This window comes from Microtus ochrogaster, chromosome 5 (assembly GCF_000317375.1).
Source record: "Microtus ochrogaster isolate Prairie Vole_2 chromosome 5, MicOch1.0, whole genome shotgun sequence".
Classification (NCBI taxonomy): Eukaryota; Metazoa; Chordata; class Mammalia; order Rodentia; family Cricetidae; genus Microtus; species Microtus ochrogaster.
Window position 1 is genome coordinate 49,625,353 of NC_022012.1, and position 25,668 is coordinate 49,651,020.

General features: G+C 38.7%; 1 protein-coding gene across 1 annotated transcript in view; it reads right to left on the bottom strand.

Moving 5' to 3' along the window:
- Etfa (electron transfer flavoprotein subunit alpha) overlaps positions 1–25,668 on the bottom strand; it is a 60,917-nt gene that overhangs the window by 10,681 nt on the left and 24,568 nt on the right. The window contains exon 9 of the mRNA XM_005347391.2: positions 21,592–21,674. Coding sequence (XP_005347448.1) covers positions 21,592–21,674 — 83 coding nt within the window. The remainder of the gene's footprint in view (positions 1–21,591; positions 21,675–25,668) is intronic.

Here is a 25,668-nt window from a genome sequence, read left to right on the forward strand (position 1 = left end):
TTTATCCCTTGGGTATCTCATAGGATCATATAACACATTTTGATCACATCTACCCTCCTCCCCCATACCCTCCCAACCACATGTTCTCTTTTTCTTTATTTTAACATAGTTCACTTAGTGCTGCCCGCAGAATCATCTACTGGAGCCTGAGTAGCCTCTCAGAGGCCTTATCCCTGAAGAATTCTAATTCTCCCTCCCTCAACAGCCACCAACTGCCAATAGCTCCTCAGGTAGAGGTGGGACATGATGAACCCCTCCCCCTCCATGCTGTAATTTTGAGTGGGTTGATCTTGTCCAGATTTTGTGCAAGACTCCGCAGCCACTGTTAATTCAGGAATGCAACAGCCCTGTCATGGCCAGAAAACACTGTTTTGTAGCAGTCTTTCCCAATCTCTGCCTCTAACAACCTTTCTGGCCACCCTTCTTTGATGTTCCCTAAGCCTTGGGGATAGAAAGTATGACAGAGCTAGATCTCATTTAGGACTGAGCAGTCTATAGACATTTATTCTCTGCATTTTGAGCTGTTGTGAGTCACTGCTTTAACCACCATCCACTGCAAAAAAGAAGCTTTTCTGATGAGGGTTGAGAGATGTACTATTCTGAGAACAGACAGATACACTATTTTGTGAGTTTAAAGGTTAAGTAGCTTGTTGAAATAAGAGCGGCGGGGCTGCGTCCCCAGCACCCTGCCGCCCACATGGCTAGTTTAGCTTATGTCCCGAAATAATTACACGGAAACTGTATTCTTTTAAACACTGCCTGGCCCCAATACTTCCAGCCTCTTATTGGCTAGCTCTTACATATTAATCTAACCCATTTCTATTAATCTTTGTAGCACACAAGCTGGCTTACCAGGAATGATCTTAACCTGCGTCTGTCTGGAGTGCGGGAACCATGGCGACTCACTGACTCAGCTTCTTTCTCCCAGCATCCTGTTCTGTTTTCTCCGCCTACCTAAGGGTTGGCCTATGAAATGGGCCTAGGCAGTTTCTTTATTAATAAGAAATCATTCCCACATCAGTAGCTAGAAATAATTTGATATGACACCCACTCAGTAATAACAGTAGTAGCTTTTCTTCCAGGACCCATGGTCTCCCCAGCCGTGGGTTTTTGACCCAGTTTACAGTATCAGGGCATGAGCTGTATCCTATGGAGTGGGCCTTAAAGTGGCTGATTACCCCTCTCCTCACACCACAACAGTCATGACACCTCTGGATACCAATGTGCATATCTTGCAGGTCAGTCATTATTATAGTTCACAGGTAGCTCACCAGATAGGACTGTTGGTGGTTTTCCTCCTGTCAGTCTGTATCGCCCCCTTCAACACTATAAGAACTAGCCAGTAGGGAGAAAGCTTCTATATCAGTAGTACTACCTTGATTTATTTCTCCAGGTCATATGACCCATGTGTGTGCTTGCTATCTTTGACATCAGGGTTGTAACATCAAGTTCTGGCAGGCAACCAAGAACAGTGGTACTATTTGTGTGTGTCAGGGGGATTTCCTGAACAACAACTTAAAGGGAAGTATTCCACACCTGGCACTGGGGCCTTTACATGGATGCTGGGGCTTGAAATTAGGTCCTCATCTTGCACAGCAGGTTCTGTACCCACTGAAGTCTCCCCAGTTTGGTTAGCTAATTTTTCTATTGTGGATGTTGTTAAACCTTACAGGTAATATAAAGCAGACATGTTCTCTGCCCTTGTCCTCAAGAAGCTTACAGTCTAACAACGCAGCTTAAGCAAATTCATAATAAAGGAAAAGGGCAGAGAAGAACAAGACAGCTCTGGTATCTTGTGTAAACCTTCACTTCTTGATTGGCTACTGAGAAGTAGACAGCCTTTAGGAGCAGGAAGCAGTTTTTACCCTTTTGTAGTCTGTGTCCTTCAAGCACACACACATTTTTATGGTTCTAACTCAGTACATGTGATGCTGACTGAAGGAGACCTTAGTACTTTCATAGAAATCTAATGATCCAGATGAGTTCTATGTGGTCACTGCCCTCTACAATGGTCAGTCAGGTCTGGCTTCCTTAGGAAGTCATAGCACTAATATCAGTGATTCAGATCGCGAGCTGGAATCTGAGCACTGCTCCTCCAGGGAAGCTGACTGCAGAGGCTAAAGGGAAAGCTGTCTCCTACTTACAACACTGATTGTAGCTTAATGTTATTAAGCCTAAGACAGAGATATTCAATATAGATATCTTGTAAGCCACATGTTTAAGAATTTTAGTCACTTGTGTTATGGTAAAAGGAAACAACTGAGACTAATTTTAATAATATAATCTCAATTTAGACTAACCACGTTTTCAATGGCCAAATCCACACATGGCTTACAAATTCAAAATCACAGAACAAACTAAAGAGGAACCTTTGATAAGCTCTACTAGGACACTGTGGTGTGTGGGAGAGATAGAACTGATGGCTTCCATCTAAAAAGGCTAGCCATACAGCAGAGGGACAACAACACATGGTGGGAGCCAACTAGAGGTGCCAGTGGAGTCTCAACTAACCAACAAAAATGTACGAGAACTCTGGTAACAGGGATCACTGTCGGTAAACCAAAAGTGGAAAAACATAAACTGGCTTCATACAGGAAGTTTATATTCTAAAAAGCAATTCTCCAACTAGTAAATCTTATTTCCTAGTAATAATATATATTCTAGAGGCACCTGAAGAACTACCCTCAAAACCTTATGCCCTCTAAATAAGAACCTAAATCATCTGCATTTCATGGAAATTTTAAAAATATCTGGAATGGAACACCAAAAAGGGCAGAGGGTAGCACAATGTATGGTAATTGGCTAGAGGGATGGCTACAAATGTATTAGTCAGTTAAATTAGAATGTTTGTCTAAATTCCTCAACAGTGCAGCAAGAAGTTGGGATGAACTCTGATGCAAATCCTTAACACTACAAACATAAAAAAAACCTGTTTATACACTACACACACTCACACACAAGGCTGAAATTAAATTAGTTTACAACATGAACTCATGAATTCTTTTTTTTTTTTTTTTTTTTTTTGGAACTGGGACAAGGTTCTGCCTGGAGTAACTTCAGTCTGCCTTACTTTAAACAATGGCAAATGGAGAAATTTAAACCTTTACTTTTTTGTTCATGTGAAATATGAATATAAGCAGAGTGGTTATATCTGGACCATTCAGAGCAAAAAAACTAATTCAGTATTGTTTCTACTCTAAAATTTAATCAAGTTTTAAAACTGTTTTCTACCAATACTATCTCTCTAGATAAAGTTGGAGGACAGAACATGACAAACTACATCTTGCCAAAGGAAAAAAATTAAAACACATCATATAAATAGTTCTTATTAAGTAAGTTCAGAGAGTCAATGTTATGCACTCAAAGCCCAAATCCTCATGTTGCCTGAGACAAGAGCTCTGCAGAAGAGCAAATAACTTCAACCCTCTTTACTCAATAGGCTGGAGGCAGAACCCAAACATCCACTGTTACAGCTAAACACAATAAAGGACATGTGCCAGGTGAGGAAAGAAATGAACTTATCTCCGCAAATAATAAATGCCTCTTTGAGGAACAGATTGACCGAGCCATATTTTCTAATTACTGCAAGCCTCCTATGCATTAACATTGCTATATTTCATCCATATATGAATGGTTCATTTTAAAAAACCAAACTATTTTCTCTGTTTGCTAAGTTGTGTTTAAGACTCCTTTATGGAAGAGACTCCAAAACACAAAGACAATTGTGGCTCTTTTCTCAAGCAGCCCTCTGCTATACGACAAAACTGTCGAGCAGGGTTGTGGCTAAGCTACATTGCACATGAGTAGAAGTTGGACTCAGTCTCTCTTTAGAGCTGAAATTCTGTCCCATCCAAGATTTTCTCATCAGGCTAACTCCTGTATTGAGACTGCCTCAAGGCTGACCAGGATTCAAGACTGCATGTCACTCACACAAATGTGTTGCTGGTGAAATACCAGCACTCACACTGTTCTTTATATTATCTCACTGACCTACAATAACTTTACAAGGAAGAAACTATTTCCATTGTATAAAAAAGAAAGCAGAGACTTAGGCAGGTTTACTGAGCTATCTGAAGTTATACATACCTAGTAAAAGGCAAGCTTTTTATTCCTAGAGGCAATTCTGAAAAGTTTTTTTAATGTGGAAAGCATACAGTGCAACACCTTGGTATGTGTACTACTGTGCGATGTTTACCACAATCAGCTGGTTACCACAATGTTTACTGTGCGATGTTTACCACAATCAGCTGGTTACCACAATGTTTACTGTGTGATGTTTACCACAATCAATCAGCTGGTTACCATACTTATTGTCTCTCTTCATCACCCTTCCCCTTCTATTTTTCAGACACTGAATACTTATGATTAACTCTTAGGGCCAGAGTATAACTCAGGCATAGACACTTATATACATGTGCAAAGCTCTGGGCTTCATCCCTAGCACTGAAAAAGATTCTTTATAATGTACTCTATCATTCTGGGCATTAGATCTCTAGAACTCATTGTCTTTGACAATGGAAACTTTATACCTTTAGCTACCCTCTCCCTATTCACACCCCCCCACCAACCCTTCTCTACTCTCTCAAAAGCTAGGCTCTTTTTCTGCTATACCATGCATGACTAAAGTGATTACAGTATCATACTATGCTTCAAGTGGAGTCATCAGTCACCTGTAGTTACAGCAAATAACACATCTGAATGAATTGAAAGTTATTTCCTGGCAATGCTGAAGTGTGAATGGGCAGCCTGTATATTGCAGTTCTGTTGACCTTGTCCACATTGGGTTTCATGGTCTATGTTGATGACGATGAATGGCCAGGTCTCTTCCTCAAGAAGGCACCAGATCTCATTACAGATGGTTGTAAACCACCATGTGGTTGCTGGGAATTGAATTCAGAACCTTTGGCAGAGCAGATAGTGCTCTTAATCGCTGAGCCATCTCTCCAGCCCAAATAATATACCTACTATAGAGAAAATTCCTGAACCTTATGAGGACAGATGAGACTGACCCGCAGAAGTGGCAAGACTCTGAAGTTACTGCTATCTTTACTGTTAATGATACTTATTTAATTTATGACACCTGTTACTAGCTGATATTTTTTGGATAACTATCAATGAAGTCAGTACCTGAACCCAGATAACCATTAAAGGGAAATAAATGTCTAGAAGCAAAGCCAATGAGTGGGTACTGTGACTTAGTAGATGGACCTGGTGCTTATTAGGGAATATATAGCCGTGGCTTCTTAGTCACAGGTTCGCCAAACCCCTAAATCTATCCGTAGATAGAGATTCCCCATAGTCTTTTACAGCCCATTTTCTTTCCCAAAAGGTTCAGGGAATTAGCATCATCTGCACAAGCAGCCTACTTATGAAATGTTGAAAGCTGGTCATGAACTCACGACACCCCTGCCACCTTCCAAGTTGCTGGGGTGATAACACCATGCCTGGCACAAAATATAAACTTTTATGGGTTTTATTTTTATTTTTACTTTAAACATGGATATTAATCCGTTTGACAAATTAAATATGAACAAAAAAAGAAATAAATTTTGCCCTTGACCCCTTTAGTAGTATTTTTAGTTATAGGTTTCAATTACATAGTATGTATAGAATCTGAAACAAGTTTTCCTTAAGGAAATGTTTTCACATTGAAATATGATTTAATTACTTTGTAATGAAATAGTTTTTCTTTACTTAGTTTGTTTCTATACTAATTCACATTTTTCCCATTTGGAGAATATACTTTATATACCTAAAATAACAGAAAGCCAAATATGACCTTCTACACTTGGCCAAATTCACTCATGTGGTTAATTCATATTGAAATGTTTGAATATAAGGCACAGAATATTTAGATAAAATACTAAGATACAAAATAAAGTCTATTACAAATCTTTTCAAATTATGTTCACACATAAAGTTTAATCACCAAAATTATTATCAGCAAATATCTTAATGGATCCAAGTCAAAATATGTAATATTTACTTATCTGTAGAATTTGAGAGTTGTAAAGAACCACTGTGATCATCGATGTCATATATTTTAATTAATAAAAATAAACCTAGGCTACAGGAAACAAAGCTGGTATTGGACCCCAAACCCCAACCTCCAAAGTAGCACTCTTTCCACTTACCAAACTACTTTCTCCCCAAACTTCTAGAAGCAGGATTTCTTTGTTTTCTTTGATTTTTTTCATCACAGGGTTTCTCTGTATAGCCCTGGCTATCCTGGAACTCACTCTGTAGACCAGGCTGGACTTGAACTCAGAGATCTGCCTGCCTCTGTTTCCTGACTGATGGGATTAAAGGTATGGGCCACCACGCCCAGGTGACAAAGGCTTTCTTGATGCTTAATCTATTAATGCTCAGACAATTTCTATAAAATAGCACTGAAGAGTCACAAAGAGTCACAACTGGAGGAAACAGTTTGGCAGCTTTGCAAAAGTTACACACAGTGTGACTCAGCACTTCCATTCCTAGGTCTACACCTACAAGTGATAACAGTAGCAGTGGGATAAAACCAATTCCAGAAAGTTGCCCTCTGACCTCCACATGCGAGTTGTGGTATATTCCCACATAACACATCATACACAGACACAACAATAACAAATAATCCTTAAAAAGAAAGCTATCCTCCTGAAACTTTCATACAATTTTCCACCTTCAAAAACTTTAATTTGGGAAAATGGGGAATGGCCCAGCAATTAAAGCACTTGTCTTATAAGCATGAGAACTAGTTTGGATCTCTAAAAACCCATGCAAATGCCAGGTGGACATGATGGCCCACCTGTAACTTCAGCCCAGGAGACAGTGGCAGGGATCCTCAGAACAAGCTGGCTACCGGGACTAGTCTCACAGACAAGCTCTGGGTCTGATTGGGAGATTCTGCTTCAATGACTAAAGTAGTGTTATAGAGAATAATTTCTGGCATCAACACTGGGTCTTGATGAGCACTTGCACCTACACACATGTGCCCTGCCCCCCACCAGACACATATACACATGAAAAATAGAAAAAGAAAAATAAACCTCAGTGTGGTCCATCAAGATGACTCAGAGTAAAGGCAGTTGCCACACAAGCCTAACAACCTAAGTTCAAACCCCATACATGCCCCATGTAAGGTGAAAGAAGAGAACCAAATCTAAAATTGTCCTCTGACCTCTCCACATGTGCACCATGCACACACAAACCCGCACTAAGACAATAATTACAAAGCTAAATGCGAGGATTTCTGGTTTTATTATCCTTTGAAAACACTTCACATGCAGTAACAACAGGGGAAGTTGGGTATAGTACTCAGAGGAATTCTCTGTACTGTCTTGTCAACTTTTCTGTAAATCTATAATTGCTTTAAAAACTGTATTTTAAAAACATAATTTCACAATCCTATTTGTGTGGAGGTCAGAGGACAACTTTGGGGAGCTGGTTCCGTTGTTCCACCATGGGTTTTGAGATCAAACTCAGGTCAACAGATTTGGTGGCAAGTCCTTAAACCACTAAGCCCTATCTCTCTGATCCTAAAATGTACATGTTTCAAACAAGCAACCTGAGTTGGGAAGGTCAGCTGGAATTACACAAATCCTTTTTTAAGCATCTTCTTAAAGTTAAAGGGAATGGAATTCAGCTAATACTATGGAGAAAGGCAACATCAGGAGGAATATATTAAATCACTGATGCATCTAACCTAACCAGAGAGCTTCTCTCTATAACACTGGTTCTCAGCCTTCCCAATGCTAAGACCCTTTAATACAGTTCCTCATGTTGTGGTGACCCCAACCATAAAATGATTTCATTGTTACTTCATAACTGTGACTTTGCTACTGTTATGAATCATAATGTAAATATCTGATAAGAGACCCCTGTTAGGGTTGCTACCTACAGGTTTAGAACCACTGCTCTAAAATAATCTCTCTTTTTTTTTTTTTTTTTTTTATGGAAATGGGTTAGGCTGCAATCGCAGCACTGAATGGGTAGAGGTAGGATGACTGCTATAAGTTCAAGGCCAATACCAGACATTCAAAGTCAGCCTGGTCTCCATAGTGAGCTCCAGGCCAACCAAGGCAATACATTGAGACCCTGTTGTCTCAAAAACAACAAAGGAAATGGAACACATACTGTTGTCCTCTGACAAAAAACTATTTCCAAAATACTGTTTGTCTAATATTAACATACAGTTAAACTAAGTAGTTAACATTTTTTTTTTCTTTTTGGTTTCTTGAGAATGGGTTTTGCTTGATGACACAGGTGGCCCGGATTTACGTATCCTAAATTGGCCTAGTGTGCAATCCTGCTTCAGCCTCTTAGAGGCATATGGCCCTACACTAAGCTTTAACATTTTCTTTTCATAGATTTTTGTATTCATTTCTTTGAGCTCAAAGTAAATCCAAGTGTTGAATTACATGTGCTAAATTCACTGGCACTTGTAACGGATTTACATGTCCATCTGGTATAGTGTCTTATATTCTTTGACACTCAAATGCATACGTATCAACTTGATGCCATGCACAAAAACATGAATTCATTTTTGTGTGAAAGATCCCCAAAATATACAGTGTTGGTTTTGCAGAATGGAAATTCAGAAGTTTCATTTCTTTCAAGTAACCACATCAAGAACTAAAGTAGATCTGCTATCTATGCTAACTGATTTTCATGTCAGCTGATAATTAGGTTGACTATGTATAAGACACGTCAATCTATCATTCAGTAGCATGCTTTTAAGCAGATAAATGAAGCAGAAAAGGGGGGCATGTATACAATAGTTTCTAAAATTTAAATAGTTTAACTTTAAATAATAAAGTGGTAACGGGTAAAAAAAAGTCCACTGATTCAAGTCTTCTGGAATAAATGTAAACAAAAAATTAGTCTGATAAATTTTAGCTGAGAACACAAACCAAAGATATATATAGAACTGCTAACTTTTGGCAGCTGCACAACCTAACAACATATACATGCAAACCACAACCTACAAATGCTGTACCTTCTCTCTGTCACTTAAGCTTCCCTGTAAGGGCTTTGATCATGCAGGCTTTGTAATTACCTTTTAAGAAGCATGCTTAGGGTGTTTTCTGGACTGCGGGTCCACACAGCATTTCTCTTTATCCTCTTGGGGGCAGAACATCAATTGCTTTCAGCCAAATGCACTCACATATGAATATTTTAGTACAATTTAATGCTTCTATACCAACCCCAAAGGGAAAGCACATCAATTTGTGAATACAGTTCTCTTGGAACTAAAAGCCAAGCTAGATAATGCAGTATGAAAGCGGTTGTCAATCTTCAGCTTTTTAGCAAGTTAGAGGGCAGCCCATCCCATAAACTCATTCCCAGTTGTATACAAACAACTCTATAAAGTTTGTTTCCACATTGACTTTTCAACACTAGTGAATTTTCAAAACAAAGGTCAGAAACAAAATGTACTGTCTTGGTAAATTCTCCTAAACTGCTTATTCATCTGGTAACTTTTGACTCTATTCACATAATCTCAAAATTATGAACTGGAAGTTGGTCTGTCAGTAAAATATCAAAATATAGGTAAAGTAATCCTCCACACCTACTAAGATGCTGCACTAAGTGTAAAGCACACTCCCTGGCAACAAACAGTAGACTCTAATGATCATAATACACTTATGTGTTTGCATGGCTGGAAAGGTCAGGTCTGAACCATCAAACAGATCACTGAGAGCAACACAGAGGAGGAACTTCTCCCAAATACATCAAGACTTAAAAAGTCATATTAAGTAAATCTAGTCACAGCGTAAACCTAAAACACTGACTCTCAACAAGTATTAAATGATAATAAAATCCAATGAGCCTGATAAATATGAGAAATAATTTAACAATTGTTCATGATTTGAAACAAAATCTTTTCAGGACTGGTGAGGTGACCCACTGGGTAAGAGAATGTGCTGTAAAAGCAAGAGGATCTGAAGTTCAAATGCACAGTACCCATGTAAAATCTGGGCATAGTCCATGTACCCTGTAATCCTAGCACTGGTTAGTGGATATAGGCAGATCCCATGTTTGCTGGCTAATCAACCTAGCTGAAAGGGGGGAATTTCAGATTCATTTGAGAGGACCTGTCTCAAAAATTAAGGTGAAGATCAATAAAGAAAAATGGGTAATGCCTTCTTCTAGTCCCTGCAAGCACATGTAGAATACATACCCCTATGTGTTAACACATAATACAATACACACATACTATAACACATATACAAAAATAATTTTTAACAGTCGCTTTAAAATTAGCTAGTGCACAGCATTTATAATATGCCAGGCACAGTTTTAAGATATATATACACACACACAATCTCTCATTTAAACTTGTTTTACATATATTAGCTCATTTATTATTTACAACTCTGTGAAATAGGGATTTTTATCACCATTACACATCTCTGGAAACTGTAGCACAAGAGGCTAAGTGATTTATCTAAGGTCAATAGAAAGCACATGGGAAGCTAAATGCAGAACTCAGACAGCTTGACTGGCATCTAGATTCTTAACCAACCTTTCTTCCTTCCCTCCCCCCTCTATTTTTTTTTTAAGATAGAGTCTCATGCAGTCCAGCCTGGGCCTGGAATTATTATGTACAGCCTGATCTTCCTGCTTCTATTTCCCATGGACCAGGATCAGAAGTATGTGCTACCATGCTAAGCACCCAATCTGGGCATTTTGTAATGGAGGCGTCACTATTACTATTCAAATAAACAACCCAAATCAAGCATTTACAAGAGTGTGCATTTCAGGTGATTATGAATCTGAGTGAGACTATACAATCAACTCAGCAGCTATTCCTCAGTTACTATCTAGACAGGATTGTGTATTATGTCCACACTGTATAACTACAAGCAAAGTGAACAGACACATACATTTGAGATTTTTTTCATATCACTTTTTGATTCAAGGCTTTAGACAATGGTTAACAGCCATTTATTTACAGTATTTCAGGAGCTGAGAAGATCACCTCTTCTTCATATCTGAGAGCTTTCTACCATCTTGCTTTAAATTATCCTGACACCACTGAACAGTTAGTATGGCTCTCTCTTCCCAACATACAGGCCATCCATAAAATATCTATTAATAAAAATGGGTCAAGTGTGATATATTCATACAATGGGATACTGTAGAATCAATAAAGCAAGCAAGCAACAACAGCAAAAACAAAACAAAACCCAGCCTGCCTGTGTTTACATAGAAAAAAAAACCTCAAAAGATTAGAAAGAACACATATAGTCTATTTTTTTACTGATATTTTAAAAATACTGTATACCATTGTTCTCCAATATTTTCAGGTCACAAGATACAGATCATGATAACACAGTATGTTACACTTCAGTAAATGAACAAAGTTGGTCATAATGTCTACAATTCAAAGGCTGACAAGATTGGTCTCTGGAACACTTGAGACTCATACATAGCACTCAAACTGGTTTCCTTCCTCTCTCCCTTCCTTTTTCCTAGTCAGAATTCTGATTTATATCCTATGCTTGCATCAAACTACTCATGGCAATCCTCCTGCCTCATCCTCCTGAGTGCTGAAATTATAGACAAATACCACTCTATCTAGCTTTATATAAGACTCAAATTGAAAAGTTCAGCCATACACTGTTTAGAGATTTGCACAAACATAGTAAACATGAAAATGAAATGTATCAGAACAATAATCAAGTTTAGGATGACAGTTACTTTTGAGGAGAAGACTATACATTCAAAAAAAGGTTCATGGAACTTTTAATAATCTAACACTGCTTCTTTTTTGGTGGGGAGGGTTCAAGATAAGGTTTTTCTGTGTAGCCCCAGCTATCCTAGAACTCGCTTTGTAGACCACGCTGGACTTGAACTGAGAGATCCACCCAGCTATAACACTGCTTCTTAAATTGGGTGTTATTTCACTATTATGTTGTGTATATTTATATAAATATACATAATTTTTGATGAAAATAATGGCAAGCAAAGCAAATAGAGCAAGTGTAAACAACATTTCAAACTTAGCCTTGTGAGATGAGAAAGGGAGGAAAGAGGCTGCCAGGTAAATAGTTTTCTTTTTAAAATTACAGAGAAGGAGTAAGCAGAGGAAAGACACTGGGCCCGGGGGAAGTGGGTAGCCAGTGGGACTGTTCCTAAGGAGGCAGGAAGGATAAGCTCTAGAGAGCAGGTACAATATTAACATCAAACAAGGAAAGAAGAGTGTTTTCTGACACATGCAAATAAGCTTGGGCTTTGTTCTGTATGGTTTTTGCTTTTATAGCAAGTACATTAAGTTTGCTTTCTTTTTGTCCCAAATAGGCAGTCTTTACCCTGTGCTCTAGGCTACAATCATCTTGCAGAGGGAGAGAGCTTAGCTAGCACCTCCATACATTCACCTGACTTCAGTTCCATTCTTTCTAATAAAATTCATTTGAAGAAGAGTCTGACAACCTGATTGCCAGCCTGCAGTTTTACCATACGCCTGAATAGCAGACACAGAACCAGAAACCAAATAGTGTTTGTCTCCTAGAAATGCACTTACTATGCAATTGGCCCACCTGAGGGCCATCATAAAACTACTATAAACCACTGCCCTATTTATAGTAAAGGTATTATCGAGGATGTCAATCAATAGTGTCTTCTTTCTATGGGCTCAAGGGATATGTCTCTCTGATCTTGATACCAGGCCAAATGATACTCCTCATGTACAATTAGTCTGTTTTACTTTTGGAACCCTGTAAATCAGAGCACTCATCTTGTTTCCTAATATGAACTGGCCTCTAGAAAGCCTAATGCCAAAGTTGTATCCCACGTCTAGAGATGGCCACATAGTTTTCCAGTTTTCATCTGCCACCTGAACCTGCTCAAAATCATTTAAAGTGCCGCCTACCACAAAGAGATTGGAAAAGCTTGCCTGTCATAGATAGGTGGTAGGGAGTAGGAGCATGAATACTGAGAAAGACTAAGATTGAAGCCAAATAACCAAGCTCTACTGTTCACCACAACCAAGAAACCAACGACTAAAGAGGCACAGCAATGGGCCGAGCGGTGGTGGTGCACACCTTTAATCCCAGCACTCAGGAGGCAGAGGCAGGCGAGGCCAACCTGTCTATAAAGTGAGTTCCGGGACAGTCAGGAAAAACCCTGAAAAACACAGAAAAAACCCTGTCTCAAAAAAAAAAACAAAAGAAGCACAACAATGGATGTATGACTTGACCCAAAAGTAGATTCTGTACTGGGGGATCAGAATTAGTAATGAATGTGAAGATAAATGATAAAATTGGAATGTTAAAACACTGAAAATTGGGGGCTAGAGAGATGGTCTATCAGTTAAAGGCACTGGCTGCTCTTCCAAAGATCCCATACATACAAAATACATAAATAAATCTTTAAAATACAGAAAATTAGAATAAAAGCACAAACAAAATTGGAGTATGAAATACAAGTGTACTAGAGCTGGAGCTGGAGACAGCACAGCAGTTAAGAGCACTAGCTGCACTTCTGGAGGACCCAGATTCCTTCTCCACATCCATGTGACAGCTCACAACAGTCTGTAACTCCAGTCTGAGGAGATCCAATGCCATCTTCTGGCCTCTGTAGCACCAGGCGTGCATGTGGTACACATACATACATACAGGCAAAACACCCACACCCATAAACTAAATAAATTTAAAAAATAAGGTGGAGAATAATAGAGGAAGACTCCTGATACCTAAGTATACAAATGGACCGCATGCACAAAGTAATAAGTACAGAAAAAAATAAATGTAATTGTACTTTAGATGAGAATATTTCAGTCTGAAAAAATTATGCACTGAGGTATTCAGGAGCAAAAACCTACGTTACTTAATGTAAAACGGAGAAAAATCTATGCATGTATGTACACACATGTACATTGCATTATATTTTTATATCAAAAGTTAATTAGAAATAAAAAGTGATCACTGTCACAACAGTAAGCTGTGAACTAGCCAGTAGCCTCTGATTGGGGGCAGGGATCTATATCTTACAAGACTGTGAGGTCATAAGGATACTGGGAACTGTTTCACACTGTGTAAATTATTGTGAGTGACAAAAATGCCATGTAACTAAATTTAATGTCTATTTTGGGTAGTATATACTTTCTCAAATTAATAATAAAAAGCAAACCAATTATTCTTGTACAGACAACAAAATTGACTTTATATGTTCCATTACTTGAAGCACGGAACTTTTAGCTCCTTACCATTAGAAAAAACAGCTTTTCAAAGTTGTTACAAGTGCTAATAAGTCAAAATACTGGATATTTTAACAACAAAATGAGAAAATAAATAAACCTTGAAGTGTTCAAAAGAGGCAAAATGGCCCCATTAAAAAGAAATAAATAAATTGCTTTGTTAAAAACAAAGAATGCTGCACTAGTATTAGCAGAGATGGATTCAATAGCACACAATTCAAACGGGTGGAGGTGTGCAGAGTTTTTGGATGTTTACAAGTGTAATTCTTGCCAATAGTAGGATATGGCTGAAAAAAACCTAATGCAATATTAAGTAACATTAATAAAGCTATTATTTAGGGTGATAATAACCCAACTTTACACAGCGAGCACATAAAGTAAAACAATTATACATTCAAATCCTGGGCCTTGGGTCTCCTTATGGCCCTAAGGAAACAGCTCATATCATCCTGCTAAAACAACTATAAACCAGGATCAAATATGGATAGCAACCGTTTAAATGCTGGATATCAACACTGACAGGTAGAATTTGAGGAGTCCAAATTCTGTAGGGGAGGGAAGTATGCAGACATGAGTCCAGCATACTTTCCCCTTTTAACCTGGGGTATCTGCAATTTCTCCACAGGCCAATCAGAAATGAGGCTTTTTAAATAAAGACCAGAAGTCTTACTGGTTGAAGAAAATACACAGAAGACAGGTGACTGCCACACTAGCTGGAAGTGTGGGGAAAGTTCCAGAGAAGAGAAAACCATGAGGGAGAATTAAAGACTCTGCATAGAAATTCCATTCATGATGAGCGCTTGCAGCAAATGAGAAAGATCAAAGAAGTTCCTCAACTAAAGATCATACTAGAAAAATAAATAGGCACACCATAGATGTGGAGAAAGTAAACAAGAAACTCACTACTCGAATTTCTTTTAAAAACTTCCATAAATCAGTAGCAGAAACAAGCAATTCAATTAATAAAAGTAAAAGATTTCAATAAACACTGTAAAAGAAAAATACCTAGATGGCCAGTAATAGAAGAGTTGCTACAGGCGGGACAGCCAAACTGAGAACGCTGAAAGAAGGGCGGAGTCAATGGAGCTGCCAGGAGTCACAGAGGGAGTAAGACATGCTGGAGGACAGGTAAAGCCACATAGATTACTAGAAATGGGTTAATTTAAGTTGTAAGAGCTAGTTAGTAGCAAGCTCGAGCTACTATCAGAGCATTTAAAATTAATATCAGCCTCAGTGTGGCTACTTAGGTGTGGCTAGTGGGAAAGAAACATCTCCCTACAAGTTGCTCTATAATCCTGAAGTTCCTCATGATGTGAAATAAGATTGAGAAATGAGGACTGAAGGAATGACAGATATATGAAAGATGATTTTAAACTAGTACCATTTGCTATAAAGGACATTAATGAAGTAGTAAGAAAAATTCAAATGGAGTCTTATGACTACATGGCATTATGTATTCATATTAATATTTTTATTTGATAGATGGCATTATGGGTATGTAGGACTGGAATTGCATCATCTCAGCAACTTACTCTTAAATGATCACATACACACACACAAAATGTTTTGTTCTATACTTGCAAATTGTTTCCCAAAAAAGGTTTTAGAACCATGATGTGTGTGTGTGTAAATATACATCTATGCCTGTAGTGGCCACTCGTCATTATCAACTTAAAATCACCACTGGACAAAAACACGCCTCTGTGAGTACTTTTAAGGATATTTCCAGAAAGGCTTAGCTGGGCAGGAAGACCCATCCTGAAAATGGGTGATACTATCATGTGCCAAGGTCCCCGCAGAATGAAAAGAAGTGAGCTGAGCATCAGTATTCACTGTTTCCTGACTGGATTCTGGGTGATCTTATTAAGCTCTTGTCTTGTCTTCCTCATTACAATGGACTGTACCCATAAACTGAGAACCGAAATCACCCTTCTTTCAGCTGCTTTTGTCTGGTATTTGTCGCAGCGACAAGAAAAGGAACTAACACAGTGCTCAACTACACAGTTAACACATTAGAATTCTCTGAAGAGTTGTATGAGCTATGTTAAAGTCTTCAAAGCATTTAATGTTTACTCTCCTTATGAGCAAAATTCAATAGTTCTATAAGAGTAATGCTGAATAAAGCTGGTTATATGAAACTTGTTTCCAATACAAGAATGGATGCCACCAGCCACTACCTACACTCCTGTTTAATAACTATGAATGCCCCCTTTCTGTCACAGTAAGTCTGCCTGCTACTTCAGGGTATACACTGAATTTCTTATAAAATAGTTTTGATTAGGAAGCTGTTGATCTTTTATGAATTCAAGCCTGAATGTGTCTACTCACATAAAACTGTACACGCAAGATTTCCACAAAAAATATGTGTGCCACACCTAATTAAATGTCATGGAAGGCTCCAGCTCATCTGCTCAATAAATCTACTTCCACGGCCAGACTAATGTGGTATGACAAGCAAGTCAGTCACACAGCGCTTTGACTTAATTTATGAATAGTTTTAGTGCCCATATTCAGTACTGAGATCTTCTCTGACTTCAAGTAAGCTAAGTAACACAAAATATATTAACCGAAGAAGATGGCTTCATTGAACTTTCATGTTCATTCTGACATCAAAAGAAAAATAGGAAAGTCCTAGTATTGGAAAAAAACTCACAGTACATATCTGAAAAATAATTTGTATACAAACTATATAAAGAAGTTCCAGAAAGAGACAATAAAAAGATAAATAATCCAGATTTAGAGGAACAAAATAGATATTTCAAAATAAGCTTCAAAGATAAGCCTTAAAGAGTTGGCAGGTGTACAAGAGATGGAAGAGGGAATCTCAAACGCTGAAGATACAATAGAGAAAATAGACTCCTCAGTTAAAGAGAACATTAAATCTAACAAAAGCTTAACTTAAAATATCCAGGAAATATGGGACACCATGAAAAGGCCAAATCTTAGAATAACAGGTATAGAAGAAGGAGAAGTTCAACTCAAAGGCACAAAAAATTATTTAATAAAATCTTAGAAGAAAACTTTCCCAACCTATAGAAAGATATGCCTATGAAGATACAAGAAGCTTACAGAACACCAAATACACTGGATCCAAAAAAAAAAAGTCCTATCGCCACATAATAATCAAAACACTAAACCTACAGAGTAAAGAAAGAATATTAAGAGCTGCAAAGGAAAAAGGCCGAGTAACATATAAAGGTAGACCTATCAGAATTACACCTGACTTCTCATCGGAGACAATGAAAGCCAGAAGGTCGTGGTCAAGCGTTATGCAGACATTAAGAGACCCAGATGCCAGCCCAGACTACTATACCCAGTAAAACTTTCAATCACCATAGAAGAACAAAACAAGATATTCCATGACAAAACTAGATTTCACCAATATTTAGCCACAAACCCAGTCCTACACAAGATACTAGAAGGAAAACTCCAACCCAAGGAAGATGGCTACACCAACAAAAACACAGACAATTGATTGTCTCATAGCAGCAAATCCCAAAGGGGAAAACTCACAAATTAACATCACCAACAATGAAAACTAAATTAACAGGAGATAGCAATCGCTGCTCATTAATAATCCCTAATGTAAATGGACTCAACTCATCTATAAAAAGGCACAGGCTAACAGACTGGATACAAAAACAGAATCCATCCTTCTTATGCATACAAGAAACACACCTCAACCTCAAAGACAGACATTGTCTCAGAGTAAAGGGTTGCGAAAAAATATACCAAGCAAATGGACCTAAGAAACAAGCGGGTGTAGCTATCCTAATGTCTAACACAATTGACTTCAAGCTAAAATCAGTCAAAAGAGACAAAGAAGGCCATTTCATATTAGTCACAGGGAAAAACCCATCGGGAAGAAATCTCAATACTGAATATCTATGCCCCAAATACAAGGGCACCCTCATATGTAAAAGAAACACTTCTAAAGCTTAAAAATACATTAAAGCAAAGGACACTGTCACTAAGACAAAAAGGCAACCCACTGACTGGGAAAAGATCTTCACCAACTCTGCAACAGACAAAGGTCTGATCTCCAAAATATATAAAGAACTCAAGAAACTAGATTTTAAAATGCCAATTAACCCAATTAAAAAATGGGGCACTGAACTGAACAGAGAATTCTCAACAGAAGAAATTCAAATGGCCAAAAGACACTTAAGGTCATGCTCAACCTCCTTGGCGATCAGGGAAATGCAAATTAAAACAACTTTAAGATACCATCTTACACCTGTCAGAATGGCTAAAATCAAAAACACCAATGATAGCCTTTGCTAGAGAGGTTGTGGAGTAAGGGGCACACTCATCCATTGCTGGTGGGAATGCAAACTTGTGCAACCACTTTGGAAATCAGTGTGGCGATTTCTCAGGAAATTCGGGATCAACCTACCCCAAGATCCAGTAATACCACTCTTGGGAATATACCCAAGAGATGCCCTATCATATGACAAAAGCATTTGTACAACTATGTTCATAGCAGCATTATTTGTAATAGCCAGAACCTGGAAACAACCTAGATGCCCTTCAATGGAAGAATGGATGAAGAAAGTGTGGAATATATACATATTAGAGTACTACTCAGCGGTAAAAAACAATGACTTCTCGAATTTTGCATGCAAATGGATGGAAATAGAAAACACTATCCTGAGTGAGGTATCCCAGACCCAAAAAGATGAACATGGAATGTACTCACTCATAATTGGTTTCTAGCCATAAATAAAGAACATTGAGCATATAATTTGTGATCCTAGAGAAGCTAAATAATAAGGTGAACCCAAATAAAAACATATAGTCATCTGCCTGGATATGGGAAATAGACAAGATTGCCGGGCAAAAACTGGGAACTTGGGGGTGAGGTGGCATGGGGCTAAGGGGAACTGGGGTGAGAAACATGAGAAGGGGAGGATTGGGGGAGCTTGGGGGAATGGAATGGGATGGGGGAATGGGATGGTTGGGACACGGGGGCAGAGAAATATATATCCTAATTAAGGGAGCTACCTTAGGGTTGGCAAGAGACTGGACTCTAGAGGGGCTCGCAGGTGTCCAGGGAGATGTCCCCAGATAGTACCTTGGGCAACTGAGGAGAGGGAACCTGAAATGACCCTATCCTATAGCCATACTGATAAATATCTTGCATATCATCTTAGAACCTTCATCTGGTGATGGATGGAGATAGAGACAGAGACCCAAATAGGAGCACCGGACTGAGCTCTTAAGATCAATGAGGAGCAGAAGGAGGGAGAACATGAGCAAGGAAGTCAGGACCACGAGGGGTGCACCCACCCACTGTGACAGTGGAACTGATCTATTGGGAGCTTACCAAGGCCAGAGGGAACGGGACTGAATAAGCATGGGATGAAACCGAACTTTCTGAACATGGCGGACAATGAAGGCTGATGAGAAGTCAAGGATAATGGCACTAGGTTTTGATCCTAATACATGAACTGGCTTTGTGGGAGCCTAGCCTGTTTGGATGCGCACCCTCCTGGACCTGGATAGAAGTGGGAGGACCTTGGACTTCCCACAGGGCAAGGAATCTGGACTGCTCTTCATTCTCGAGAGGGAGGGGGAATAGAGTGGGGGGAGGAGGAGAGGGGAAGGAGAGTGGGTGGAGGGGGCAATGTGTGGGAGGAGGGGGAGGGAAATGGAAAATGGGGAGGAGGCGGGAATTTTTTTTCAACAACTAAAATATAAATAAAAAACTCTAAAAAAATAAATCCTTATTAAACTAAAAAAATACATTAAACGACACACACTTCCCTCTTACCACTGGACAGGTCAATCAGACAAAAAAAAAATGAACAGGGAAATAAGAGAACTACACTTCTGAATTGCTGGTAGGAATGCAAGCTGGTACAACCCCTCTGGACGTCACTGCGGCAATTTCTCAGAAAATTAGGAAACAACCTTCCTCAAGACCCAGTAATACCACTTTTGGGTATATATCCAAAGGATGCTCAATAGTGCCACAAGGACATGTGCTCAACTATGTTCATAGCAGCTTTGCTTTTCATAGCCAGAACCTGAGAACAACCTAAATGCCCCTCAACTGAAGAATGGATAAGGAAAATGTGGTACATTTACCCAATGGAGTACTACACGGCAAAAACAAAACAAACAAAAAAAACCCGACATCTTCAATTTTGCAGGAAAATGGATGGAGCTAGAAAACATTATTTTGAGCGAGGTAACCCAGACACAAAAAGACAATTATCACATGGACTCACTCATAGGTGGTTTTTAAACACAAAGCAAAGAAAACCAGCCTACAAACCACAATCCCAGAGAACCTACATGGGAAGTAGAAAAAGACAAGATCTCCTGAGTAAATTGGGACCAGGGAGACATTGGGGGAGGGTTGGAGGAGGAAGGGGTGAGGCAGGGAGGGGAGCAGAGAAAAATGTAGAGCTCAATAAATATCAGTTTTAAAAAGTTAGACAAGAAAAAGAGTTGGCAGGTGTTGAGAGAGAGGGAACATGTTCAAAATATTTTGTATGAAAAATTTTAAAAAGGGATGACTATTTTGAAGTCATCATCTTAAAGACTAGGGTACTAAGAGAGCTTAATAAACATGATTCAACATAAAAATATTTTCCTCATGCAATATAAATATAAACTAGTTGAAAAATGATTTTACTTAGGAAATATGAATTGTCAAGAGATGTTGCAAAAGATTCAACTTTTCCTACATCTCCCCTTTAAGGTTTTGCAAAGATTTTTAGAATATGCTGCCTGGCTAGGCGTGGTGACTTAAGCCTGAAATCTCAGCACTTGGGAAGCTAAAGCAAGAAGACTGTTGGAGCTTTTGCCCAGCCTGGAATTTTTGTCTCATCCTCTTAGCAAAAAGGAAAATTCTAGCAGAAGAAATCAAAATGTCCTGAAATTTATGTAAATAGATAAAAATATTGAACTAAACTAGGTGCTCAGGATCATACAAGACTATAATTGTCATTTGTAGCTTCTAATGACAAAAGTCTAACTAAAATAGGCTAATTGTCCTGTTTTTATGCTTAAAAGACTTTATGAACAACATTATCAATGTAAATTTCAAAATCAATAAAAAACTAAATTAGGGATGTAGCTCAGTGGAATAGCATTTGCCAACATGTACAGAATCCTAGTAGCTCTACCACACCACACATACAAACACATACACATAACATGCATTATGACCTCATACTGCTATACATCTTTTTGCAAAATAATTCCTAATTTTAAAACGGCTAAGCATTTTAATAAGACCAAAAAACCTCCAGTCGTTGTAAGAACACATTCACCATCATAATGGCTAGCTGTATAGGATCACCGAGTAAGATATAAATCACTGAAATTATTGTCCAACAAATACACACAGTGCTGATCCCCACAGAATTCTGCAGGGCATATTTTATTGCAATACTTACTGGTGCTACTATTTTTCCTGTCTGACCAACTTGCATGTCATTGGGAACAAAGCCAGCATCAACAGCAGCACGGGAAGCACCAACTAAAAGGGGAGGAAATGCCATTATTTTCAAGCTCTACCATTCAGCTAGTGAGATAGTCACCAACAACCACAAAGCAGCACCCTAACATATTATATACTCAGAAATTATTGTATAAAGAACTCACTGTTGAAAAAGAAATCCTATAACTGTTTAAGAATTCTAAACACTAAATACAAGTGCATTTTTCAAGAAAAAAATTCCACAAATTTCTTTTCCTTCTCTTAAATTTATTTTTAAATATTTTATTGATTGATTGTATGTATATAAGCCTGTGTGAGGGTGTTGGATCTCTAGAACTGGTCTGGACAGTTCTGAGCTGCCATGTGTATGTGCTAAAAATTGAACCTAGGTCCTCTGAAAGAACAGCTAGTGCTCTTAACTGCTGAGTCATCTCTCCACCACACCCCTTTTTTGAGACAGGGTCTCTCTATGTAGTTCTGGCTGTCCTGGAACTCACTATTTAGACCACGCTGACCTTGAATGCAGAGATCCTCCTGTCTCTGCTTCATGAGTGCTGGGTTTAAAGGCTTAGACCACCATTCCAGGCACAAATTTCAACTCCTCAATTTGGCTGGCTTCTGATATTTACTTTTATGAAAAAAATCATCCATAAACTTCACATTATAATTTACTTAGGAAATATCATACAATGTTCCTTTATATACTAACTTCATGATTTTTAAAGAAATGCTGTATAACGCTGGGCGGTGGTGGTGCACGTCTTTAATCCCAGCACTCGGGAGGCAGAGGCAGGCGGATCTCTGTGAGTTCGAGACCAGCCTGGTCTACAAGAGCTAGTTCCAGGACAGGCTCCAAAACCACAGAGAAACCTTGCCTCGAAAAACCAAAAAAAAAAAAAAAAAAAAAAAAGAAAGAAATGCTGTATAATATCATTACCTCTTAAGATCAGATAAAGTCACATTTAACACAAGTATCTCATATTAAATTAACAAATAAAAATGTAACTGTTTCCTATCCACAAGGAGATCTGTTTTGGGGGCAGAACCACCCGTTCTGGAGAGAATGAAGAAAGGAACTAAAGTATTTCTTCTGTGTACTGTCATATTAATGTATTCTTGTTCTGGTTTCTTAGGATAGAATCTCAGATGATTAAACTTAGATCATCTTTCCTTTTAATACATATTTAATACTATAAATTTCCCTATAAGAACTTATCCTGTTGGTACAGGTCTGTACTCCTAGCTACATGGAAAGCTGGGGCAAAAGGATCACGAGGTTAGCTAGCATGGGCAAGGTAGCGAGACTGTCTCAAAGATTTGAAATATAAAAACAAACAAATTAAGATGGGGGCATGTGGACACAGCTCAACGGTGGAACACCTGCCTAACATGTGAGAGGCCCTCAGCTTAATTCCCAGTACTAGAACACTCCCCCACCCCAGCCAAAGCACTGCTTTCATTGTACCATACACTTTCTTCATTCAGTTCAAAATATTTCTCTTGAGATGTCTTCCTTTACTCATGTTACATAGAAACATGCTCCATGTGTCTTGGGATTTTCTAGCTATATTTCATTTATAACATCTAGCTCAAGCTTACTGTGGTCTAAGAACAGACATCATATGATCCCTATTCCTTTAAATTTATGAAGGCATTTTATGGTCCCAAATGTGGTCTTCCTTGCTGAATGCTCCTATCAGCTTGAGAATTTGCTGATGTGCAACAAAGACATCAATAGATGTTAATTCAATCCAGTTATCAGTTGAGTTCAACTAAGTTTCCCTGGTTTTTTTTTTTCTATACATTTCTGATAGACTCATTGAACTGTACTAGTAAATTCATCTATTTCTCCTTCGAGTTTATCAACTGTTTTCTGTTTTTAGAAGTATTTTGTCTGTACCCAGGTATTTGTAGAGCACGTGTGTGCACAAGTGTATGTGTATATAAAAGACAGGTTGACTCTGAGTACCTTTCTCTATCGCTCTCCACCATTTGTGTGTGTGTAAATTTTAGCTTTATCTTTTATCTTTTTTTTATGTGTCTGGGTATTTTGTCTGCACAAATGCCTGTGCACTACTTCTGTGTAGTGCCCATAGATACCAGAGATGGCATTGGATCTCCTGGAACTAGAGTTACAGATGGTTGTGAATCTGCTATGTGGGTGCTGGGAATTGACCTCAAGTCCTCTGGAAGAGCATCTAGTGTTCCTTAACTGTAGAATCATCTCTCCAGCCCCTCTCCATTTCATTTTCTGAGAAATGGTCTCTTCACTGATCCTGGAGTACAGCATTTGGCTAGGCTAACTGGGCAGCAAGTCCTCAGGATTCCCCTGCATCTGTCCACCACATCCAGCTTTGTATGTGGGTGTAGGGGCTCTGAACTGAACTCCTCAGAAAACATTTTTTTGACTAAGTCTTTTCCCCAGCCCTTTGTATTTGTTTATGAAATATTTTGCTATACTTCTGATATTTAACTTTTGACTGTCAACCTGATGGGATAGAATCACCATGGAAACAAATCTCTGGGTGTATCTGTGATATATTATCTAGATTAGGAAGGAAGTGGGAAAACCTATCTTAAATGTGGGTGGTACCATTTCATGGGCTGGGCAGCAGCATTCATTCATCACTTTCTGCTTCTGTATGAGACATAATGAGGCCAACCACCCTACTCCTCCCACCCTATCCTCCCTGCCATGATAGATTGTATCCCCTGAGATGGAGAAACAAATATTCCCTTTTTAAAATTGCTTTTGTTGCTTCTTCACAGCAACAAGACAGTAACTAACACAGTCATCCAAGTTGGTCCTGAATTCCTGGGAGTAGGGTCTTCCTGCTCTAGCTACCCAGTGCTAGGACTATAAGCACATACTACATCAAGCTTCAATTCCAACAGTTTTTGTCTCAGTTATTTGGCTATTGTTTTTTAGAAGATTATACTTTAGGGCTTGCCATGTCATCTGAGAGAAATGACTCTTTAAATATTATGTAGTGCCTCCCTCATTTTTAATAACTTGCTTTGCTATTAAGCTGGCACAGTATTAAAATTTTTTGTTTTATTTTTTTGCTTTTTCAAGACAAGGTTTTTCTGTGTAGCCCTGGCTATCCTGGAACTCATTCTGTAGACCACACTGCCCTTGAACTCACAGAGATCTGCCTGCCTCTGCTTTTTGAGTGCTGGGATTAAAGGCGTGCGCCACTAGTCTCAGCTTAAACTTTTTTCAACTAGTCTTAATCAACATGTGTGTGTGTATGTATGTATGTATGTGTGTGTGGATGTGTACACAATACACATTTTAACTCTTTGAGAATTTCACTCAATATATTTTGAACATAATCATCCCCCCCTCAACTCCTCCTTAACACCCTCTCTAACCTTCCATCCCTTCTCATCCTGGTGTAGGAGGCTCTTTTATTCTTGTGTTGCTTTCATTGGTTAATGAATAAAGAAACTGCCTTGGCCTCTTGATAGGACAGAACTTAGATAGGTGTGGAAAAGAGAACTGAATGCTGGGAGGAAGAAGGCAGAGTCTGGACCCACCAGAGACAGATGTGCTGAATCTTTCCCAGAAGGCCACTGCCACATGGTGATATACAGATTAATAGAAATGGGTTAAATCAAGATGTGAGAGTTAGCCAATAAGAGGCTAGAACTAATGGCCCAAGCAGTGATTTGATTAATACAATTTCTGTGTGATTATTTCAGGGCTAAGCAAGCTGGGCGGCCAGGACAAACAAGTGGGCCCTCACCATTACAACATCATCCAACTTTTATTTTTTTCCCCTCTTTACCCATCGAGGTAGTTTGTGTCAGCCTGCTGGTATACTTCTATATTTAAAGTGAGTTTCTTATAAATAAGAAAGAGCCAGGTGGTGGTGGTGCACGCCTTTAATCCCAGCACTCAGGAGGCAGAGGCAGGCAGATCTCTGTGAGTTTGGGGCCAGCCTGGTCTACAAGAGCTAGTTCCAGGATAGGCTCCAAAGCTATAGAGAAATCCTGTCTTGAAAAACCAAAAGAGAAAAGAAGAGAGAGA